We start from the raw sequence: 25272 nt of genomic DNA on the forward strand, positions 1-25272 counted from the left end.
GTGGTGAGCTGGTAAGCATTTAACAACCGGCTCATAGTGGGCAGTCCTGACTTGTAGTGTCTGCATATATATATATTGCTGTAAACACCCCCCCCCAACACACACACACACACTCAATTTAAAAACCTATGATATATTTACTAAACTTGTCTGGGGGTGGGGCAGGAAGTCAATGTCGTTCTGCACCTGTGGTTGGACCAGAAATTAAAATTCACTCTGAGCTTAAGAGGACATGACCCGAGAAACCTAAGGAGCAGGGATAGAGAAATGAAGTCAACTAGCCTCTGGTCATTCAGATTAGAGCTTTTGAAACATGTTTCATAACTTCCAGTTTAAAAAAAAAAATCAATGTACAGACTAGGTTTCCCTCTTCTTTTTTTAAAAAACCTGAATGAATGTAGGAGATAAAGAAAGAAAAACAACTACCCAAGTGGGCAGGCAGTGGATTTTAAAATAGGAAGAAAATACACTAGGATGAGGATACCTGGTCCTGCAAATCTAAGAAAAAATCAGTAGATTACAATTTCTTCCCAAAATAAATGGTATTGAATGGCATAAAAAATATCAGCAAATTTATTTTGAGAAAAGGGAATGGTCATATTGGCAGGTGGTGGGAGAATCCTGGATCAGTTTTTTGGCACAAAAAAAATGTAGCAGGGTAGAAGGAATCAGGTAGAAGAGCCATATTTGCAGGAAGCTCTGTGTGTATGACAGTCAAGGCATAGATGCTCTCCATTGTGAACAGCCCTAGAGATACAAATTTCAGCTTCCTAGTAAAAGGTAAAAGGAAACAAACACAAATCTTTTCCCTTGTTCACATCACATTCACATGCCCTGGGTAGACAGAGATTTCCTGTACTCTTGCCTCTACTTCACAAATTGTCTATAAATAATCAGACCAGGAACAATGCATTTTATTCAGTGATGAATAACAAGGAAAGAAGTTTAGAAACTCTATAATTGTACTAGAAGAAGAAGGAAAAAAAAGGAAACAGGACAAAAAGATGCATACCAAAAGAAAAGAAAATTTTGATGAAACAGAAATGAATTGTTAAAAGAAAATGTAAGGAGAAAATCTGCTTCTATATAAAAAGAGTCCAAGAATAGATACAAGAGTTGATGGAGTTGATGGAAAATACTGCAAAAAAAAAAAAAAAAAAAAAGGTGGGGAGGCTACATATATAACCAGATAGAACTCAGAAAAAAAAAGTAGAGTAAAATGAAACAGTTACAGAAATGAAGGCAACATTGCAAACAGCAAAAGAAGACAATAGAATTTGCTATTAACATAGTAAAGAAAAGAAAAGATATGACCAAGAAAAGCAAGTATTTTAGTTTCCTAGGCTGCTGAAGCAAATAACCATGAAATGGTTTGGCTTAAACAATGGGAATTTATTTGCTCATGGTTAAAGTCCAAGAAAATGTCCAAATTGAGGCATCATCAAGGCAATGTTTTCTTCCCAAAGATGACTGCTGGTGATCCTTGGCTCCTGTGCCACATGACAAGGCACATGGCAGTATCTTCTGGCCTCTCCATTCTTTTGGGGTTTCATTGATTTCAGCATCTTGCTTCCATAGCTCTCTCCCTTTGTGTGAATTTATTCTCTTATAAAGAACTCCAGTAATAGTATTAAGACATCCTGGATTAGGTGGGTCACACCTTAACTAAAGTAGCCTCATCAAAAGGTTCTACTTCCAAAGGGTCCACAAACACAAGAAAGGATTAAATTTAAGAACATGCTTTTCTGTTGGGGTACACAGAGCTTCAAACCACCACAGCAAGCAAAAAGAACTGGAAAGATCAGAGTCAAAAGAGAGACAGTAATAGAATGAAGATAGTTTTCTCCAAGTGGATAATCAGAATAATGGAAAAAAAAAAAAACAGAAAATTTAGAAGATAAAAAATAAACAATCTGGCTTCATAAAAATAGCATGTAAGATTACATACCCAAATTGGTTATATACCAAATATAACACTGGAAAAAAATATTTGGAATTCATATCAAAGCTCTCAAAGACTACCATTTATGGATGTGGTAGAGAAGTTATTAGGAAAAACCTTATTTAAAAATAATATAAAAGCTGGACAGAAAATATGTAATAGTTTTATAAAACTACTAAAAATAAGACAAGATACCAGAAGAAAATGTAAAGAAAAGTCAAAACCTAGATCAATAAGTAGAACGACTAATCTCAAAGCCATTTTTGCTATGAGAATGTATGTTTTCATGGGAAAACTTGCTTTTCAGGTTTGCCACCCTCTTGGGATGAGGTCATGCAATTGACAGCCAAAGATATAGATTCTCAGTATGAAATAAAAAAGTTAAAACTGGCCATTCATCTCATGGAACTGGACAAAAAGTTACCTTATCATAAGTGAAGCATTACAGAAAGAGTTTGCATAAAAAAGCTGGTGGAGTGCTCCAGTCATCTATTGACTAGAGGACAGGAATGCTGTTAAACATTCTACAAAACACAAAATAAACCACAGGAAAGAATTATCCATCCCAAAATATTAATAGTGCCAGTGTTGGAAAATCTTGGTACAAAGATAGACAAATAGGTTAATGGAGCAGAGTAGAGGATCTAGAGTTAATCTCATGCATACACTGACTGACAACTGACTTTCAGCAAAGGTTAAAGGAGATTCAAAAGAGAAAGGACAATCTTTTCAACAAACCACACTGGACATCCAAATGCAGTGTGTATACTTTGATCCACACATCCCATAATATAAAGATAACTCAAAAAATCATAAACCTCAAAGTAAAGCATAAAACTTTTAAACTTACAGAAAAAAATAGTACTAAACATTTGTGAACTTGTGTAAGGCAGATATTTTCTTATATATAACACCAAAAACAATCCATAAGGGGACAAGTGGATAACATGCTCTTAATCAAAATTAAAAACTTCTGTTCCTCAAAAGTCAGTCTTAAGAAAGCAAAAAGACAAGCCATAGACTAGGAGAAAATATTTGCAAATCATTTTTCTGATAAAGTACTTGTATTCAGAACATGTAAAGAAATATCAAAATTCAATATTAAAAAAAGAAAAACACAAAAACCCCATCCCCCCAAAAAAAACCCTACCCAGTACAATAAAGAAATTAATTAAATAAGCAAAAGATCTGAACACACATGTCACCAAAGAAGATATAACAATGACAAATAACCACATGAAAAGATGTTCAACACCACTATAGTTACATTGGAAACAAAAGTTAGAAAGCAATAATAAAATACTAATTTATAGTGGATTTATCCCTATTTATATTGCTTTAAAGTGTTTTGAGTTGGTATCAAAATAAGTTTTATTAAGGCCAGAAATACATCTGACTTTTCACACTGTATCTGCAGTATCTAACATAATATGGGGCTTAAACAGAACAAATGAGTGAGAATGAGAAACCATATTTTAATGGTAAACAGTGTATGTTTTCTCTTTTGTAATATTCTTTTCATTTGGGAAATAGTCCTTTCCAATCACATTCCCATGTACTTTCATAGTACGTACATTTGATATTTTAAGATGTGAACATTTTATATTTACTAAGATATCTTAATTGCTTAGCCATTTTTAGCAATTTCTTTATTAAATGTAAGTATGTACACATCTCCACAGAATATAAACAGTTTGGGATCAGAGAACTCATTAAAAAGGCGAACAGAAGAAGAAATCTTATAACAAGTAATACAACAGAAAAGGACAGAGTTCAAAATGTGCTTTTAGGTAGCTCCATACCCTAATTGGGAGTGTTGCTGGGAGTTTGGATAGATTTCTATTCTGTTGTATGATAAATAGCATTTCTATAAACATCATTTTTTCTCTTTTAGATAAATAAATCCTAAATTGCACAAAGTAGAATTATAAAATTGAAGATAAAAGGACTAATTGTTAAATATTGTCTGAAATACTGACTACTGATAATTTGAATCAATTTAGAGAATCATCACCCATGCACATACATTTTACTGTGCTGCTAAAATAGCATTTTAACTTATTTTTGCAACTTTAATTATTTTTAAGATATTCACTTCTCTTATTTCTGGTGACATTTGCATTTTTCTATGTGATGACCTATTATCTGAATTTCCTCAAGTGTATCAGCTATAAATTGAAATTAAATTCCCTATATTGCAATCCAGTAGCTCCACTAGCTTTTAAAAAGAGATGACTTTCCAATTACTAAGTTGCTTCTGATGTATATTACATATAATTTTCATGGGGGTTATTTCATCTTTTAGAATTCCTTTTAGCACACTGTAATTTTTCTTTTTTGTTTCTACTCAGAGCCCCATGCTTTTCAGGATTATGATGTAATTTGACTTAAACTTTGGAAGGTTGTATATCCTCACTGCCTCTCTATTTTAAAAAATGCCACCTTGGAGAAATGTCTGATTCAAGTGCTAGGGAAGGAAATCTGCAAGATCAGCCTGGAACATCTTTTAGTGAAGAAGTAGGAAAGTGCTAAAAAAAAACACAATGAAGGGGTATGTCAAAGAGATCATAGGAGTCAGTCTGAAAGATCTCCCAATGGTGAGAGCCGAATCAATTTGAGAAACAAGTAAATAAAATACTATTAGATTATAAGACAACATAAAAATGAATACCCATGTGTCAATATGAGTATAAATGATTGAACAAATAAATAAAGGGGGGAAAGAGACAAATCTCCCATACAGAATAATTTCAAGTGATTTTGTAGATTCTTCCCCTCAAGGAGGTCAAGCATTATTCTCTTCCTCTTAACTGTGGGCTACACCTAGTGATTTGCTTCTAAAGAACACATATGGAAAGTAACTTGACAATAGAATAACTACATTGGAGGAGCCTGTCAGACGTGACCTTAGCCAGGAGTCAAGTAACAACAGCAATAAATAATGTTCTGGGGTATATGGTAACTCTCTGTACTATCTTTACAACTTTTATATAAATTTAGAACTCCTTTAAAATAAAATATTTTATTTTTGAAGTCTCCTTGGGATTCTTTCCTGCTTTATTTTGTTTGATTGTTTCAAAAAATATTTGATAGTTTGCAAAAATGCAACAAAGTAAGTGAAAAAGGCAAGACAACGGAGTGGGCAGTCCTATAATCATTTAAAGAAAATAAATTATTAGCCCAAATTTTCCTACAATAAAACTGGGGTTACAGAGTGAAACACTAGTAAATTGTATCCAAGATTCATGAAAGCAATAATTCCATGTCATGCAAATTATTTAAGAGAATAGAGAAAGAGGCAATCATTCTTTTGTCATTTTATAAGACTAGTATGACTTTGATATCAAAATCATACAGGAATACTCACAGAAAAGAAACATTACAGGTCAATGCCCTGTATAAAAATTAGTGATTTTGTAAAAGCAACATTTTAAACAAAATATGAGAAAACTGAATATAGTAATATACAGAAATATGCTACATTATTACTAGTGTGGACTTTTCCCAGATCTCCAAATTTAGTTCAATTAAGAAAAATCATCTAAGGAAATCCCTCAGATTAACAGATTAAAGGGAAAAATAAACAGCTCAATATAGCTGCATTAATATATTTGATAATATTTCATAATCATTTATGGTTAAAAACATTGCACAATAGGATTAAAAATCTTATAAAGATATTTTTTAAAATTTGAAAAACTCCATAATTAATATTAAAATGTTGAAATTTTCTTTTAAAATCAGAAAAAGAATAAGGATGCCTCCCATCATACCTTCTATTCAGTATTATATTGGTGTCTTTATCAATACTAACAAGACAAGTTAAAAAATGGTTTTAAGGAGATAATATAATATTCAGATACAGTATATGATACAATTGTTTAATGGAAAATCTCAAAGATGTTACCAAAAAAATAATCAGAATAAAATTAAGTGCAGTAAAATCTCAGGATGAATATAAAAATTGAATTGAGCTTTCCTTTATCATTAACAAAGTGTTAGAACATCATGACAGTTTTTAAGCTCTATTTCCAGCATCCAAGCCATCCTTTTCTATTCTGTTTTGTGATGCTGTCACTGTGACCTCTGTAAACCACAGCTTTTGTTTGCCAGATGACTCTCAGCAAGGTTTTAGCAACAGGTGGCCCTCAAGAAAGACTGGAAAGCTGGAGCAGGAAGAGACAGGCTCCCTCCCGCTTGTTTCCTATTTCTATTTTGCTCTCTGCTCCCGTCATTGTCATCACAATAATTCTTTGTCATCCCAGCAGTAGTACTTTGTTCTGGCTTTAGCATTTGATTCTGTTTTGGAGCTTTTCCAGCATTTCAAGACCAGCAATATTAATGGTGCTCCCAACAATTCCCAAATTGTGTGTGAGTTCACACTGATTCTAAAATGCTAAGATGCCAAGGACAGACAGGGCAATCTCAAAGCAGGAAAAGAGAGGACCAGCCTTTTCATATTTTATAATTATAATGCAAGAGCAATTAATAAAATGTGGTATTGCTGTGATGAGAAGCAAATAGACCAAAGAAGGAGAATAAAGAAAAGAGTGGCAGACTCTCCAACATAAGGGCATTTGATAAGTGAAAGTAGTAGAACTCCAGGGTATTGGAGAATGGACAATTTTTTCAATAAATTAAAGGTGAAAAAGCATGTTAGTCATATGGCATATGAAACTTCCTCCTGCACAGCATCATAAAACCAAAAATAAACAATATCAGGTAGTTTAAAGCCTAAATATGAAAGGCAAAATTACACAGCTTGTGAAAGAATAATAAATTCATGATCTCAGAATAAAGACAAAATCCCAAAAAAGACACAAAATAAAAAGGCTGGAGCATATTGGAAGCAATGCAGTTATTTTAGGATATTTGTTTTCCTATTCCTTTGTTTTGTTTGGAATTTTATTTTTAATTTTTTGAGAAAGTTAATTTAAAAAAGACTGCTACATTTAACCACAATTAAAAGTAAAACCTGTGCACATATTAAAAAATAAGAGAATGAAAAAACAAACCATGGAATCTGAGAAGACATTTGCGACTCATAGAACTGACAGATGACTAGTATTCAATATGTTTAAAAGACCTATACAAATAAATATTCCATGTTCCATCCTCATTTTTGTCTTGAATCATAATTCCCTGACAAAATTAAAACAGAAGAGAATTTTCAGAGAAGCCACCTCTATATCCATCTACTTTCCTTCCTCTCTGCTACCACAGATTAAGCCTTCAATCCAAACACAAGCCTTTCACATGCAAAGTAGATTCCATCACCTCTAACCCAATGATATTTTTTCAGCACTTTTCTCTCCCTCTTATTATTTTACTTCTATTACTGTTTCCTCCTTACTGAATCCCATCAGTATATAAACATGCTATATTTCTAATCTCTATATTCTTTTTATCTTGATCTCACTAACCCTGCTGCACATATTTGCTCTGCTCTGCTCTGCAGCAAGACTACCCAAAGACTGTCAGCATGTGCTTTTTCCAATTCCTCTTTCTGTTCCCTTTTAAATCTGCTCCAATCAGAATTCTGGATGCACCATAACATTGAAAATGCAAAGATCAAGGTCACCTATAATCGCCAAGAAGCTAACATCAACAGTCAACTCAATAACTTAACTACCTGCCTGGGCAGCAGTGTCTGACAAATTGACACACTCTTTTCTCATTCATGCACTTTCTTCGTTTGTTTTTTAAGAACCCCAGGCTCTTAGTTTTCCTTGTAGCTAGAGAAATGTTTATTCTCTGTTTCATGTGCAGATTTCTCCTTCTCCATACACTCTCCTCTGCCATACACACACTCACACACAAACACACACACTTTTTTAATGCAATTTTATTGAGATATATTCACATATGAGATAATCATCCAAAGTGTACAATCAATGCACACACCCTTTTTAATGTAGGTTTGTCTCTACAGTCAGCCTAGTTCTTTTTCTCTAGCTATATCCACTTTCTTGATCTCTCCATTCCCACTGTTTTAAATACAATATTAGCTGATGACCTCTAAGAGGTCCAGCTTGGACTTGTTCCTAAATTTATGTAATCCTCAAACTCCACTTATCTTAATATAGCCAAAGCTGAAATGTGGTTTTTGCCCCTAATGCTCTACCACCTCATATAAAGACAAGTTCTACTTTTTCAGTTGCTCAGTCCAAAATCTTTGGAGCCATCCATAGCAATACTCCCTAACGTTCCAGGTATGATCCTTCAGACGTTTCTAATGTATCAACTTTAGTTCCAGAAGCCAGGGTGAAATTTTAAAAACATAATTCATATACTGTTAGACTTCTGTTCAAAATTCTACAACAGTTTCCCATTTTACTCAGTGTAAAAATAGGAGGCCCTATCATTAGTTTCCTATTGCTGTCATAACAAATTATCACAAATTTAGTGTCAAAACAACATGAATATATTCTCTCATAAATCTGCAGGTCAAAAGTCAAAAATCAAGGTGTTGGTAGGGTTGAATTCTTTCTGGAAGCTTCAGGGAAGTACCTCTTCCTTGCCAGTTTCTAGAGGCTGACAGCATATCTTGGCTTATAGCCCCTTCCATCATTTCAAGGTGCATCATCCAATCCCTGGTTCTGTCATCGTATCTCCTTTTCCTGACTTAAACCTTCATGCCTCCCTTTTATAAGGACCCTTGTGATTACACTGGGCCCACCTGAATAACCCAGGATAATCTTCCCATCTCAAGATTCTTAACTTAATCATATCTGTGTAATGTATTTTGCCATTTAAAGTAACTTATTCACAGGATGTGGGGATTAGCATGTGGGCATCTTTGGGGGCCATAATTCTGTCTACCACACCCTGAAAGATCTGGTCCCCCATTACCTCTCTGACCCCTTCCACCACCTGCCGCTTGCTCACTTTGCTCCAGCCACACCCACCTCCATGTCATTCCTCAGATAAATTCCAGAAGTTTCCCAACACAAAGCCTTCTGCATTAAATGACCATTCTACTAATAGATGCTCAACCACCTCTTTCACTTCCTTCAAATTTTCTCAAATATCATCTTCTCAGTGAGGAAGTATTGAACTCTACCCCCCACTTTTACCCACCCCCAATATTCCTAACCTGTTTTTATCTCTTTCTCTGAAAGCACTTAAAATCTTTGAAAAATAGCACAAAATTAATACATGTATTATGTTTCTTTTGCATTCCCTGCCTTTCCTACTAAAAATGTGTGCTGCATGAGAACAGGAATATTTGTCTTCTCTTCAATGATATGACCTAGTGACCTGGAGAGTGCCTGAATAATAGGTGTTCCACACAAATTAAAGATTTGGGAAGGAAGCAATCAATCAGAAAAGAACAGATGATCCAAAGGAACATTTGGTAAAAAGCTTGAAAAACCTTCTTCACGAAAATGAAACTGCATTCTCATTTAGAGAAATACAAATTAAAAATACCAGATTTTTTTTAATGCCTAAAAATAACATGTTTGAGTGTCAAAAGAGAATAACAGGAACTCTCAAATGCTGCTGGTGGGAGTATATTTTGGCTAAAATTTAGGAAGCTATTAGGACAATATCTGAAGAAATGAAGCTAGGCACACATCATAATTCAACAATTTTACCCCTCATTAAATAACTTAAAGTTACTCAATGTACTTAAGCACCAATGTGCATGTCCAGAAAAATTCACAGAGGCATTGTTAGTAATCGCTAAAGCTGGAGAAGAGAGTAAGAACACACATCCATTATTGACAGAATGTATAACTAAATTAAAACATATCCTTACAAACACTCTATGAATAATATGTGTTGCTGTTGTAAACTTATTTGAGCAAAAGAAGAAAGAAACAAAAGTATACTGAAACTATGAATTTCATATGTTTCACATAAGCTTCAGAAACAGGCAAAACAATTTTGTTTAGTAATGGCTACAGGTGATCAAACTATAAAGAAAAGCAAGCCACTACTATCACAAAGCAAAACTTACTATCTCTGAGAAATTGTGTTGTTGTTAGTAAATTGAGAGGGAGGAATTCTTAGGAGATAACAATTTTCCATATTCTGATCTAGGCTGTTGTCACTCCATTGTTTTATATTTATTCATTAAAGTGTATACAAATTTTTAGCAATGCTCAGCATATCTTGTATTTGAAAAGATAATTTTTTTTATATAAAGTGTTATGAATCAAAAGAAAAAGTCTACAATGTAAATAGTAAAACTGGCAGAAGAATATAAACACAAGAGTTTAAAGAGATGCAAAATGATCACGAGACTGAGAATGCCTTCATGACCAAAAGAGGGAAAAGAAATGAAACAAAACAAAGTTTCAGTGGCTAGGGGATTTTAAATAGAATTGAGAAGTGATTCCAAAGGTTATTCCTATGCATTATATAGATATTCCTTTTCAATTTCTAGTGTATTAGAATAGTTAGAAGGAAATACCTGAATCTGTTGAACTGTAATCCACTAGACTGGATTCTTGATGATGACTATAACTATATAGCTTTTATTGTGCGACTGTGTGATTGTGAAAACCTTGTGACTGACACTCCCTTTATCCAGTGTATGGGCAGATGAGTAATAAAATAAAGATAAAAATATACATATTAATAATAGGGGAGGATAAGGGGTATGGGATGTTTTGGTGTTCTTTTTATTTTTTTTTTTTTCTTCATTTCAGAGTAATGAAAATGCTCCAAAATTGATTGTGGTGATGAATGTACAACTATATGATGAACTGTGAGCCACTGATTGTATACCTTGGATAGATTTTATGGTGTGTGAATAGATCTCAAAATCGCATTAAAAAATAAAAATAGAGAGGTAAAATGATTTAAACACTTGAAGTGATGCTCAACCTCACTTATAGTAAGAGAAATGTAGTAAAACTCAAATGTTTTCATTTAAAAGATTGGAAAATATTTTTTAAATTATAATACATGAGGAAAACAGCTCCTGGCCAAAAACTTATGCGTGATTTTTCAGTCCCAACATAGGTGGTTACAAGGTTTTATTTGACAGGCCTCATTTGGGGAAGCCATCAGATGTGGTGTACCTCCGGCGCACTGCAGTCTCCAAAGGGAATTTCAGCCAAGGGTCGTGGCCCCCCGGCATCCATATTCTTCACCCAGGCACCTCCCTATATGAGGGCTCAAAAATCAAGCTATTCTCAGGAGCCACTTCTGAGACATCATTATCAGAAGAGGGGTGAGAGATTTCAAAAACACTTTTCTCTACTCTGCTCCACTCTGATTCAGTGCTCAGTACATTTTCCACTCCTTGCTCTTTCCCCTTCCTCTCATCCCCTCAGGTCCATAGAACTATAATAACCTTTTATTCAGGCTTTCCTTTTCAGTGAAGCATCTGCCACATCGGCCTGATATGTCTATCCCTCACCCAGCAGAGCCATTCATTGGGGGAAAATGGAACAGAGGGAGGGTCTGTCCAGATTAGACTCTTGCTTATGGCATCCCAGTAAGTGATTAAAGTTTTAACTATTACTTTCATTTTGCCTCATTGTCTTAATTGGCTACTTTTGATACCTGGGCTCAGCTCAGCAATCTCTGCTCAGCCCAACTCTTGAAAGTACAGAGATTGGATATGATTGTGCAAATAGCTACTTTCATACATTTCTCTTACTATGGTAAGTTGAAAAAACCTTAATGAAGAGCAATTTGACAATACCTATCAAAGTTTATAATTTCTTAAACTTTCCTCCATCTCAGTTTTTTAGTATATTTCATGGATTTAACAACACTGTGAGAAATAACACCTGTCATATTACTATATTAGAAAATTATTTTTGAAAATTAAATGCTCTTAAATGGGAAAATGGTAAAACAATTATGATATACCCGTTTAAAGGGATACTATGCAGTTACTAAAAAAGGAAGCATTTCCTTATGTACTAAAATGGAATGAATACTCAAGTTATATTTCTAAGTGGAAAAAGCAAGTTACACAACATCACACAAAGGATGCCAGTATGTAAAAACAAGTTCATACAAACATATTTAAGTACTGCTAGAATGTCTCTGTCAATATGTATAAAAAAAACCTAATGATTTTCTAATTGATATTTAAAAGTAGTTGCTTCTTAGACCTATAGATGCCTGATCTTGATGGGTATCTTAGTTTTAACCGTTTATCATACTTTTATCTTTTGAATTTTGTAAAAAGTGTATGCCTTGTCAATTCTAAATCAAATTATACACACATAACTAAAAATTAATGTTGACTTCTCTATGAAGTAGTAAAAATATCCCTGTTTCCTAAGCAATCTTAGTTTGGTACTGGTATATTCAGAAAAGAAAGTCAGCTAATTTATGCATCATTACACTACTTTAAAAAGAATATAATATTCTTTGGTGAGATAATGCCAACTTAATATTACTAACAATAGGGACAATATTATTAATAATAATGGTGTAATGAGGTATAATGTTGGTTAGTATAAATCCTGGAGTCAAACTTTCTGGATTACAATCCCACCTCTATAATTAAACAGATGTTTGCCTTTACACAACTTACTTAGACAATATGGACAGCTTTTTCATTTTTTGTAATTGAGAGATAATAATTGAAACAACCTCATTAGGTTTGGGGGAATATGAAATTAAATAAATACAAATAAACTCTAGAGATATGATTGTCAGGATATTTCAAAATATTGTATATGATCTAATTTGATTCTCACAAAAATATTATGAGATAGTATTTATATCTCTATCTTGCTTCCAGAAGAATGTTAAATATTACTGGTGAGAAAGGTCTTTTTTAAAATTGTTTCATTCTTATTGATTATTTAAATGGTAATATTTTTCTGTTTAATTATTATATATTGCTGGCTGTCAGATTAATATAAACATTTTTAATTCTAATTTTTAACAAGATTGATCTCATCCAATGATCACTTTCATATCCTTTCTTTCTGTTCACATCATAATTATATCATTAGCTCTTCACCATTTCAAAATATCTTTTGCTCTTCACTCATTTTATCTTCTTAATAACATGCCTTTGAGAAACTGATGTGTTGTCTTCTTTCAGGCTAAATGAAAGTATTCTGACTTCAATTTCTACAGATCACTAAACAGCTCTCTTCTAGGTCTCCACTGACATCTAAATTACCACACCAGTCTCCTTGATGAGTGTGCCTCATTCAACAATATTAGTCACTGATTCATTGGAATGTTGTTCTCCTTTGGTCACTATTATAGCCCTAGACCACTTCTATAGGAGGCAAAGCAAATCTCTAGACTCTTTCATGACTATTTCTACCTTTAGGAATAAACATCATCAAAGCCTATGTCTTTGTTCTTTCCTTATTCTTTTACCATCTTCCTTCACAAGCTCAGCTAGTATGGATGAGAACTCCATCCATCTGCTGCACTGGATTCAGGAAAACCAAACACATACAAACAAGATTTGGTGCTAAGTCAGTGATGCTGGGTTGTAAATAGTAGCAATAGCTTGGAAAGGAAAACTGAAAGAAAACTCAGGGTCACTGGAGATTTTTTGGTTATTTGGCAGAGACACCACTCTGAGTAATTGGGTGATGGAATTTAAGCCAATAAACAGCTGAAATATGACATTTTTTTCAGAAGAATTCACAGAATATGAGTTGGAGACTGTTTTCCGTGTCAAGATAAGTTTTGAAAACTTATTACCACGGCTTCTTTAAGTGCCTTCAAAATCTTAGATGCACATTCCTTCCATTGACGCTCATTATAATTTTCAAATCATCTACGCATAGTTTTGAATTTCTACCAAGTGCATGTAGAATACAATTCAAGATTTTATTGTACTCTACTTTGTTAAAAATATTATATTGAGTTTTGAGGATGTAAGCATATCTTTTTAATGTAATTACTGACAAAAATATCATTTTATTGAGAGATATATAGATGGTATGAAGCTTAAGAATTAAAAATCGAGGGGAGGTCTACTGGGAATATTACCAGGGTTTTGCAGGACATACCCCCATTTAAAAAGGCCTTTAATATCATCTTGCTTAAGGATTAGAATAAAAAAATTCCTTGCAAACTCTAACGCAGCTTCCTTTTTTTGTGTTCCTTACATGTGAGGGAAATAATGTCTATTTTCATTCAAATGCCCCTTTCATCAAGAGAGCCTTTAAAAAATTTAATGTTGAGTCTCTGTCAGTCCCTACCACATCAACCTCATTTATTATCTTCAAGATTTGATTAAATTAAAATTATCTGGTGTATTCATTTGCATCATACTCCATTCATTTTATTTAATGGTTGCAATTAAAAGGGTTAAATGAAAATAACTCTATCCCAACTCCACCCCACTCCCCATCCCCAACCCACCACTAAAAGTAGATCTATGGTGATCAGCTAAACATTATTTAATATAGGCCCTTTTGGTCATGTTTAGATAATTAAAAAAATCAACTGGGGACTTTTGGTCTCAAGAACTGTCTCATTTCAGTTATTGAAATCTCCAACAGAGTGTTTTCAACTCTGAACCCTCATTTAAGTGAAGCTCTCCACTTGCCTAGCTGAGTCTACTTCACTTTAGGAAGCATCTTCCTCTATCATGTCAGCTTCTCTCAATTCTAGCTCCACCTGCTTCTGTTCCAGCTTGTGGCATTTTTTTATAACTCCTCTAAGACTGTGTGCATGGGTGTAAACATTAAGTGTAAAAAGGACACAGTCTAATGTGATGGATACAGTTGGCATTTCTGGGTTTTGTATATGCTTGAAGTTGTGTTATTCTGACTTGAATATATATTTTTTTGAGTTTCTGGGCATTCTTTCCTCTAGTAATTTCCATTACCACTTCTATAGGAGGCAAAGCAAATCCACAAATCTTTCCAAAGAAATAAACATATAAATAAAAAAGAAAGAAAATGTTATATGACCCACCAATTTTAACATTTCATAACATTGCTTTGCATGCTGGAAATGCCAGTGCTGTTTTACTTCCATCTAACTTCCAAGTACTACAGAGTTGGAACATGGGGATATTTGGTATCTGTTGTTTTGTCTGGAGTTTTGGGGGCCTGTGCTGCACCTGAGATAAAAAGATTCCCATAATTTCCTGTTGGCCTTATTTGTTATTTTCTCCTTCCTTAAAAGGCAGGCATAATGTGAGCAGAGAAATTATATTTTCACCACTCTGTGCTTAATACCTAGAGAACTACAGAGAATGTGCTCTAGTTATTAAGTGAAAGAATGAATAAATGCTCCATTTATAGTGTGTTTGGGAAGCCCACAAGTCTGGAAAGAAGGATGGTCAGCAGGCTGGAGCCTTAAGGATTAGAGAGGGCATGAGTAAGGCAGACCTTCGGAGAAATCCAAGCTGAGAAAACCAAATATTAATGGCAACTCTAAAGGGAGGAAACATAATCATAATTAAGAGCAGATTCAGAGGTAAGAAGGCATAAAGATGTAGAATAAAGATTGAACTGCTTAGGAAATTTTCAAAAGGCTTTGGAAGACAATAGATATCTATGACAGGATTTCTCAACCTCAACCCTATTGACAGTTATGGCTGGAATATTCTGTGGTGTGCTGCCCTGGGTCTTAGCAGCATCCCTGGATGCCAACTGATGTCATTAGCCAGCCCCCTACAAGTTGTGAAAGCCAAAATGTATCCAACACTGGTGAATGTCTTGTGGGAGGCAAAACCTTCACCAATTGAGAATCACTGATCTTGGGTGTTTTGAACTCATTATGCTCATTCAGGGATATGTTGCATGTGAGCAAATCATCTAGCACTGCAGGTATAGAGTTAAGATCAACTAGGAAACATATGAAATGAAAATGAAAACATCATTTTCAATCATGGGATACTGTATAGACTCAGAGAGGGTAAATGGAGCTACCAGAGCTCAAACGACCAGCAAAATGCTGTTTCCAAACAGCTGATGCATCTGTTTGTAACAGAAGAAGCTGGTTAGGAGCCAGGAGAAAGTTTTCATTGGCCACTCAAGAAAGAAAATGACTAGTCTGCCCCAGGTTATAAATTACTGAAGGACAAAGCTACAGTAGATGAGGGGAAACCATCTGGCTCTTTGTCAGAAGGGCAGTTTATGTGATTATCAGAGGAAAGGAGAAGTCTATGCACTAACAGGATTCTAAATCTGCTGAAATGAAAAGCAATCCTTATTGCTACAGCCACCTTAATCCATTAATTCTTGAGAACAAGGGATATGAAGTTAAGAAATAATTGCACATTGTTCCTGTTTTTCTAAGACAGCTAAACAAATGTGAACTCAGCAAGGCTTACAAATAAAAATTTAGGGATTTATGTCAGATGCATTTTGAGTTTAAAGGAAATTATCAGTGAGGCAATATTAGGTTTAAATGGCCTCAAGGGTGCAAGAATGGTAAACTCTTTTTATGTGTCTTGATAGCTTACATTTTCATTATATCAAAACAATATAAACAGTTACCCTGATTATTCAAAAATAATTATTATGTGTTTACTTCCTAGAGTGAACAATTTTACTATAATGTCTCAGAATCAGATTTATGACAGCCACTATGTTATTATTTTTTTTTTGGTATTTAGGGGTCCTTTTCTATCTCTGGTTTTGATTAGAAATCTATTTTAATATGATTTTTTCCACTTGAGAACAGTTATGTAAAATGCATGCATTTTTTATAGTAAATAAAATTAGTAATTCACTTAGAACTGTGTGCTTTTACAGGTAAAAGCAAATTAAAGTGCATTTAGTTTGTGTTATTTTCTTTAGATTTAAAGAATCTAAACTCTAGAAAATCTAAAAATCTAGAAGCCTAGAAATTTGAAATTATTTGTCTAGGGTAACTGGATTAGGCACTAGAGAACCTATAGATAGAAACTTTATGTAAGAAGAATTTTTATTAAACTAATAAATAAAGAGTTTATAAGCATAATCTTTTTCATACCTAAATTAGGACTTTTAAAAATATTTATACAAGATTTAAATATGAAGATAACAAAATTCAATAGTAGATCCCTCAAAGTTCAACTTTGATCCCTTAGCTTAAGAAGGTGAAGAAAGTGGAGCAGGTACTAACTCATATCTAGGAAATTTCTTAAGAGGCCGGTGTTGTGGATATCTCACTGAAAAGAATAAATAAAACTTACCCCTAATATATTTTTGCATAGAATGCATTTGATGAATGATTCAGAGAAAAATACTTTCTGGTCAGTGAGAGCTGAACAAAGAAATGCTTTGAGTTGGTTGGGTTTCTTAACAAAATAAAGGAGTCATGGCAATGACAATTTAGCTGCTGTACATTCTCTCTCTCTTTTCTCTTTTTTCTTTATGTTTATGGTGTATTAATATTGAAAAAATTGATTTTAGGAAATAATTTCTGAGGGAAAAGGAAGGAGGGAATGGGTAGAGGACTATGGAGACTCAGCAAAATATACCAATTGTGTTTGTGCACCAGGACTGCTGGGGCTGGTGAACTACATTTATCCAGTTAATATGACACCCAGGGGGACTGTCACTCTTCCACTGACCCTGTACCATAGAAAAGGGGCTTTGGTGGATGGCACCACTCAATCATTTATGAACTCAGAGTTGCTGATTATTGGGCTTCTTTGCAAGTCATACGCTTTCCAACAGTGAGTGACCAAAATGGTATATGTGAAGGGTAGATGATTTGGGTTCAGAACAGAGTAGATGGTGAATGGTCTTTAGAACCTTGTTAAGATTTGAATTGTGCCACCCACACCACAGAATATGTTAGTCCTAATACCTTGCCCCTCAGAATGTGACCTTATTTGGAAACAGGGTCATTACAAATGGAATTAGGTCATAGTGTGGTCATACTGGAGTAGAGGAACATGATTCCAATATGATTGGTGTCCCTATAGGAAGGGGAGAGGAGACACACAAAGAAAAGACAGCCATGTAAGGAAAGAGGCAGAAGCAAACACAAGCCAAAGAACCACTGGAGTCACAGAGAGAAGCCTGGAGAGAGGCAGGAGGGAGGCATGGATTCTTCTCTAGAAACTTCAGAAGGAGCACAGCCCTGCCAACACCTTAATTTCAGACTTCCAGGCTCCAGAACTGTGAGACTATAAACTTCTCTCTTAAGCCTTCCTGTTTGTGGTACTTTGTTACAGCATCCCTAGGAAACTAAAACCAGCTTTTTATTACATTATTTTTCAAAACATATCCACTGTTCCATGTTAACTTTGGCCAGACTATGGAGCTGGGTTATTTGAGACTCATACAAGCTGCCTTTAATTGCTCTCAATAACTTAAGAGCCACTTGGAACAAACATGTTTTTGATGTTCTGCACTCCCTGTTGCTTTTCTTAGGAATGTTTCCTTATGATATGATGATGGGGTAATTATAGGTATCAAAACTTGGTATAAATGCAGATTATAACATTAGAGAAGAAAAATAAATTTTCTATTTGTAGAAAAAGTTCAAGGACTAACAAAATAAGATGCTCCCTGCTGATTTGCTCCTGGTGAGAGATGTTTTTATTGTGAAAAAAACTGAAAAAAAAATTACATGGAGTATTTGCATTGTGTCTTCTGGATGAAGGGCTGGGCAGGAAATGACCGTCCTTGTGACCTTCAGGAAGCCTGTCCCCTTCTCCTCAGATAGCAGCTGCTCAAAGAGTCAGCATGTATGGTAACTTAATAGGAAAAAAACATGTGGAAAATACAATGGTAAAGAGAAATAGAAGAGAGAAGAAATTACATCTTAAACTGCTACACAGTAGCTATGAGAAAAGAGAATTGCAAAACCAGGTTAAGGAAGAGATGGAATTTGGTTAGGAGAAATTAAAACTTGCTGAGGAACATACCCCATGAAAGACCTCTGTGGATTCACAGGCAAAAGACCCAGAGGAGTCCAGGATAACGCCAAAGGTCTAATTTGACTAAAGATAATAGTAGAAAGAAATTCACCTCAGTAAGAGAAAGATGCACTTTAATTTACAAGACACTGAATGTAGTAGAATAAACAAGGGCTTTGGAGTCATATGAACCTAAATTCTAATTCTGGCTTTGTCACAGGCTTAATTATTTAATCTGAAACTCAGTCTCATCGTCTCTAAACAGGGGGTACTGTTGCCATGAAGCCCACACTACATAATTTATGTGGAAGCATTTAGGAACATACTGACCATATGTTCGTATTTGTTTTCCTTGCAAGAGTTGTGAAGTTCTGGGAGCAAGTTAGTTACCAGGAGAACAGAAAGTAAGATGTCTTTCCCTGTGGAAAGAGGGCTGGAGAGGTTTTGGCAGCTTTATCTGGAACTCAAACAATGTGAGTGAGGTGCAGAATAGTCTTGAGTACTAAATAAACATTCAAGTCCACCACAGAATAATTCATCCAACTATGGAATATACTTTAAGGCAAAGCAAACCCTGAAGAATCTTCCAAAAGCACAGGCACCCAGGGCTCCCCACCGGTTCCTATAACTCTATATATTCTCAGACCTCCTATGACTGACCAAAGAATTATTTTTGGCCATCAGTTAGCATCAGAGATTGGGGGAAATGAAGGCAAAGGAAGTGAGGCAGAGGTTTAAGAAATTCCTCTTTCAGTTTTTAGTCCCCTTAAAGTAGGTATGTGATATTGAGACTAAGGGATTTAAGGTCTCTAAGTTAGGTTGTATGTAGGAGCAGTCCATAGCCCAATTACTAAACATATGGGGAAATACTAATAGATATCCCACTGCTGGAGCTCAGAATAGGGAGAAATGGAGAGAAATACATGGAGTAAGGAAAAGACTGGGAAACACGTATGTGACAAAGGGAGAAAAATTTAGTCAATATGTCATTTAAGAGTTAGTGTCTTCTTTCCATTCTTACCAGTCATCAAACAAAGACTGACATAAATGAAATATGACAAAACATAGCCAACTGTTTAAAAATCAGTGAAAACACATTCTCCTCAAAATGTATTTTTCTCAGAAGACAAAGACTTTTAGCACAATTTTAATTATTTAAAAGAAGATATTAAATACTAGGTTAATGCAGAAGTAGCCAACATGGGAATGTATCCATAATAATTTTATAGCGTTAACACGTGATTATGTGTTTTTCTTTTATTAGCATGCCTGATTTCCTCTTTTTTGATGTGGCCTATTTTCATATACCATCCATAAAAATAACACTGTGACCATTAAAATTAATTTCTTCTTAAGTGTGCAAATGTGCCAAGACTCAGCTTACTTGGATTAGATTCAAAGTGTGCCAAATGGGAAAATTGAAAATTAATAAAATCTCATGACAAAAGCATTCATCGTTACTTGTATTTTGCACCTCTCCTTTTTTCTCCAACCAAAATTAATTTTGCTCACTAACTTTCATAATTAAGCAGAATGAAAACTCTTCTTTATACATATCACATCACAGCAAGTAAACTGCTTTTACCTGCTTGTCTTCCAATCTGTTTTCTCCTTACATAACTCTGTACATAGAGGGATTAAAAAAAAATACATATATCTGGAATAATTTTCTTATACCTAACCAATTTTTTTAGCCTTGGTCATATTTTTAAATAATGAGTATTTCCTTTATCATTCTGTGGAATATTAAACAATTCTTAAATGTACCACTGCACATTTTTCACTGCAGTCAACAACAATGAGAAATAGGTTAGGCAATTTTCCTTAGCCCCTATTTCAGTTTACCATACATCAGGGACCACAAGCTATAAGTTCACAGTTGCAATTTCTTCATTTTTCAATCATCTTAAAAAGTAGCTGTCTCTTGGCATTACACGGAATAATCCCCTTTTCAAGACACTGGCATGATGGTTTCCAGCCACTGCCCATACCCTCTCCCATTTCATAACCTGATGAAGCTTACATTTTAGGGGTTTTGTTTGTTTGTTTTAATCATCCCTAGAGGCAAATTATCCCTTCTTTCCAGTCATTAGTAAGTTTCTGGCCACATTTTCCTTACTTCCAAAATTACACTTATTGGAAAATCATCTTAACCATGTCCTTCTGAGCACTTAAGAATACTTAATTTTCAATGTGCCTCCCATTCTGATTCTTAATTGAAAACAGACACCTGCTTTTATGCTTTCTATTCCCATGCTGTAAGAATTTACTTAGAAAGTCATATAATGATTTTTACCAAATATATTATGCATATTCTCATTAAAACTATATTAAATTTTACAATCATTCAAAAGGATTTTCAGTTAATTGATCACATTTCAAATTTGATGGCCTCATTGTATTTATACTCACGTCCCCAATTTGAACTTAACTTTCCCCAACTGTGGCATTTTTCCTTCTGTCCCAGTTACATCTCTGCTGAAAAAGTGTGCTATTTTCCCTGACTTTAAGAAGGTAAAGGAAGAAGAGGAGCAGAAGCAGGAGGAGGAGGAAGAGAGAAGGAAGCAGAGGAGGAGAGGAACAGTAAGAAAAAGAGGAGGAGGAAGTGGAAGCAGAAGCAGAAGCAGAGGCAGAGGCAGAAGTAAAAAAGACAAAGAAGACACAGACGAAGAAGAAGAGGAAAGAGGAGGAGTTGGAGGAGAAAACGCAGCAGCAGCAGCAGTGGTGGCAGAAGTAAAAGGAGGTGGAGGAGGAGAGAGAGGAAAAGAAGAGGAGAAGGAGGAAGAAAAGGTAGAAGAACAGCTACAGCCACAACTCCCCACGGGAATTCGCCTTCTGTCCTAAGTATTGCACCTCAAGAAGTTTCCAATTTCTTACAAGAGGATAAGTGATGCTGGAGATTTTCTCTCTTCTGTTCAACCCTCTCCTCCATAGGGGTCACTGACAGCTACTCTTGATAGCTCTCTGAAGGCTCCTTTTCTCTTTTCTTTGCTGGTCCCCAAGCATAAGCATATTTGATTTCCTGTCTTGATCCTCTTCTCAGTTTATAAATCTTCCCTTAGTAATCTCTAAATTATTACGGTTTTAATTTTTACCTGAGTCCCTAACTTCTTCAGCTTTGATTTCTCTTCCATGACATGATACCAGGTTTTTAAGAACATGCATATCATATGGCATATTTACCTCATTTTTTTTTTTTTTCCACTGGGGAAAACTTACCTCATTACCTTCTCTTCCAAAACTACAGAAGTCCATTAAACTACTCTACACATGTTCCTGCAATCAGTGGTTTTGTAAATATCATATCTGTCACAGTATTTAATTTAGTAAATACATGTTGAATTTTACATGTATGTGGGGTGTTCTTTAAATAAATAATTAAATTAATTTATTTGCTTGAATATTTAATGAATTTATTTAATAACTAATTGCATGAATTATTAATTGTATGAATCTGTAAAACTAATAATATGTTAAGCTTTAAGTGGTTCTTTCATTGAAATCCTTCAATGTGGTAAAGATAAAATAATTATTTGGACTCTCTTGTGTCAACATTTTTATAATACAAAATTTAATTTATCACATAAAGTAATTTCAATTTTAAAAAAAATTAAACACCAATTATATTAACAAGTCATGAAATCCATTAACACAGTTCCTTAGAATTAATTCTGTGTTTTCAGTATGAAAACATTATATTTTTTATTATAAATGCAATGGATGTACATTGAAAAACCTACCAAATACAAAAAGGCACACAGAGAAAATTATACATGTTTATATCCAGATTTTTCTCTATTTATTTTAGTTCAGCATTTTAACAGAATAATAATATACAGAATATTTGACAAATATTTTTTACCTGGACTTATCTGGAAGTTTTTTCATGTCTCTCTCTCTCTCTCTCTCTCTCTGTCTCTTTCTATCTACTTATCTCTAGCTCAAGCTCTCTTTCTCTCTATCTAAATATACATAAATGGCTACCTTGATACATAGTATTCTCACTATTACAGCTTTTTCACTACAATTGTGATTTTTAGTACCTCTTTAATCCAAGATAGCAAGCAGAATGAATTCTAGTAAATGAGTTCCTATATTTCTCATGGTATATCCATTATACATTTTTCAAACTACAATTTTTATTCAATAAACAAAAATGCTTTCAATATATTTAGAGAATCAAATCTATAACAATGATGGCACATTGAAATATTCCTTAATAAGACATGTAAAGAAACTACATAAGCATTTACCATTTCATTACAGACTTACCTTGCCTACATATTGATAATCAGATCCTGTATATTCTTCTAGCAAGAAAAATTGATTCCACATCCAGCCACGTTTTTGACGGTGCAGAATTTTGCCATCATTTCTTGGTCCACGTCCACCTAAAATTCTTGGTTGGGGCACAGAAGTCCTTCTGAACAATATCTCTGGAGAACATAAATTTGGCAGGCATATCCAGAGGAGAAACAGTTGTAAAAATTGATACATTGTCATAGTTCACTTCTTGGAAAATTCCAACGTAGATGAAAGAGAAAGTAGTCCTATTTTACTGGGTTGGATTTTATTGTGTTTCAACTGGTTTCCAACAGTTCATCGATGGTTTGAACATGTTTCCAACAGCTTCAAACAAACACAAATTAAAAAAAAAAAAAATCAGTTGGCAATATTATGAATGTTATCTGTCAATTTAAATGTAAAGTGACAATGATTTATTTAACTAATTACAACCAAAAATACTTACTGTTCCTCTTTTCAGAAAATAATGATTAGTTATCTAGTAGCATGCCTACAAATTAAGAAAAGATAATTGTAGCAATGTCTTTCAAAACAAATTCTAAAGAGGGGCATCGTTCATGTTTCTTTTTTATTTTGTGTGAGACTTCAATGATTTTTAGGACTGATAATCCCAAACAGAGTTGAAATGTGGCTCATATTGCATGTCAAAGAAATTCAACATAAACTGAAAATTTTAAAACAAGATAATATTTTAATAAACTGCAGGGGATATGCATTCTGTGGTGCAACAATATATTTAAATTTATTTTGAACAGTGGCAACGTATTTTAAAATGTAATCCTACCCAAAGGTAATGCTAAAGCAAAAATGAAGTGACTTTGCTTGAAGATCGCCCCTCCCCCCACTCTCACATCAGTTTGTGGAATACGTAGAGTTCCCCAGAATACTAATAAATCACTACTAAAATGAACCTATTTGTAAATAACTAATCCTATTGTGTTTGAGGATTTAAACAAGTTTGCAGCTATACCTTTGACATGCTGGCACAATCTGTCCACTTCTGTCCACTTGTAACCGCACAGACTGCCACTACCCTGGTGGACAACTCCATGATGCCTCAGCCTGACTATGGCATAGCCTCCTGACTGCTCTCCACCCACTCCCTGCAATTCTTTTCATAAAAACTATCCAATGCAACTCCATTAGATGTAAATCAGTTTGTGCCACTTCACCGCACATGCCATGCCAACGGCTTCTTATTTCACTCTGAGTCAAAAACAAAACCAAAAAGGACCTCCAATGCTGCACCCAATTCTATGACTTTCCATCACCTCTCTGACCTCACATCTCACTTCCTTCCCTTACTCCACTGACTCCGCTCCAGTCACAGGGGATTTCTGGCTTCAATCTGCTTTACACTTGAAAGGGTCCCCTCCACAACCAGCATTGTTATACTTGTTTCTCTATCCTAGGATGCCGCTACCATAGATACCCACCCAGCTAAGTCCTTGGCTTCCTTCAGGTCTTTCATTAAAACCTTCCTTGACATTTCATATACCTCTGCTTAATATTTCTCCTTAGCACTATCCAAGATACTCTATGTGTTTTATTTATTCTGTATATATACTGTCTTCCTGTTATAATCTCAACAAAGAGGGAATTTTGCTCTTTTCTTTGCCACTGCATTCACATTGCCTAGAACAGAATCTTGCACATACTAGATGCTTAACCAATGGTTTGCACAAATGAATGAATGAATTATAAATTGTGTAAATAATCTGATTACCATAACCTCCTCTATGTTTTTATGCCTTAGAATTTATGTATGGAAATGTACATTTTATATGGTAATTATTTCCATTTTATTCTTCATATAAACTATTGTTGGGATATTACTTTTATTTTTAAATTATCCGTGTAGTTTTTTAGGTTTGAATATTATTTCAGAATGAGATAACATATTTGTATAAAAAAATAGTTTGGGGACCGAGAAGATTGAGTTCCTCTTCTCTAGTTTAGCAATATATTCTAAGTACTCTGACATTTACATTTATACAATCATCCACAATGATTTGTAAGCAATCTGTCTACTCTTTTTGTTTTACTGTTAAGAGGATTTAAAGGCTAATGCAAAAGTGCTTTAGAAATTAGATTGGTGAACCAATATTTCTCTTGAGTGTATTAAATGACATGTGAAAAATATGACAGATGTAAACTGTATTAAAATAAATCATGTAATACTATCCTTAGAGTAGAGAAATTATTTCATGCATAAAATGGTCTTATGTTAACCAAATACTGATTTTGCAGAAATCTAAGTTGATTG

General features: G+C 34.3%; 1 protein-coding gene across 1 annotated transcript in view; it reads right to left on the minus strand.

Annotated features, from left to right (window-relative positions):
* Positions 1–25272, minus strand: part of CDH10 (cadherin 10) — a 196570-nt gene that overhangs the window by 98387 nt on the left and 72911 nt on the right. The window contains 1 exon segment of the mRNA XM_037799311.1: positions 22974–23330. Coding sequence (XP_037655239.1) covers positions 22974–23204 — 231 coding nt within the window. The 5' untranslated portion in view covers positions 23205–23330.

The sequence above is a fragment of the Choloepus didactylus genome, chromosome 11 (genome assembly GCF_015220235.1).
Source record: "Choloepus didactylus isolate mChoDid1 chromosome 11, mChoDid1.pri, whole genome shotgun sequence".
NCBI lineage: Eukaryota > Metazoa > Chordata > Mammalia > Pilosa > Megalonychidae > Choloepus > Choloepus didactylus.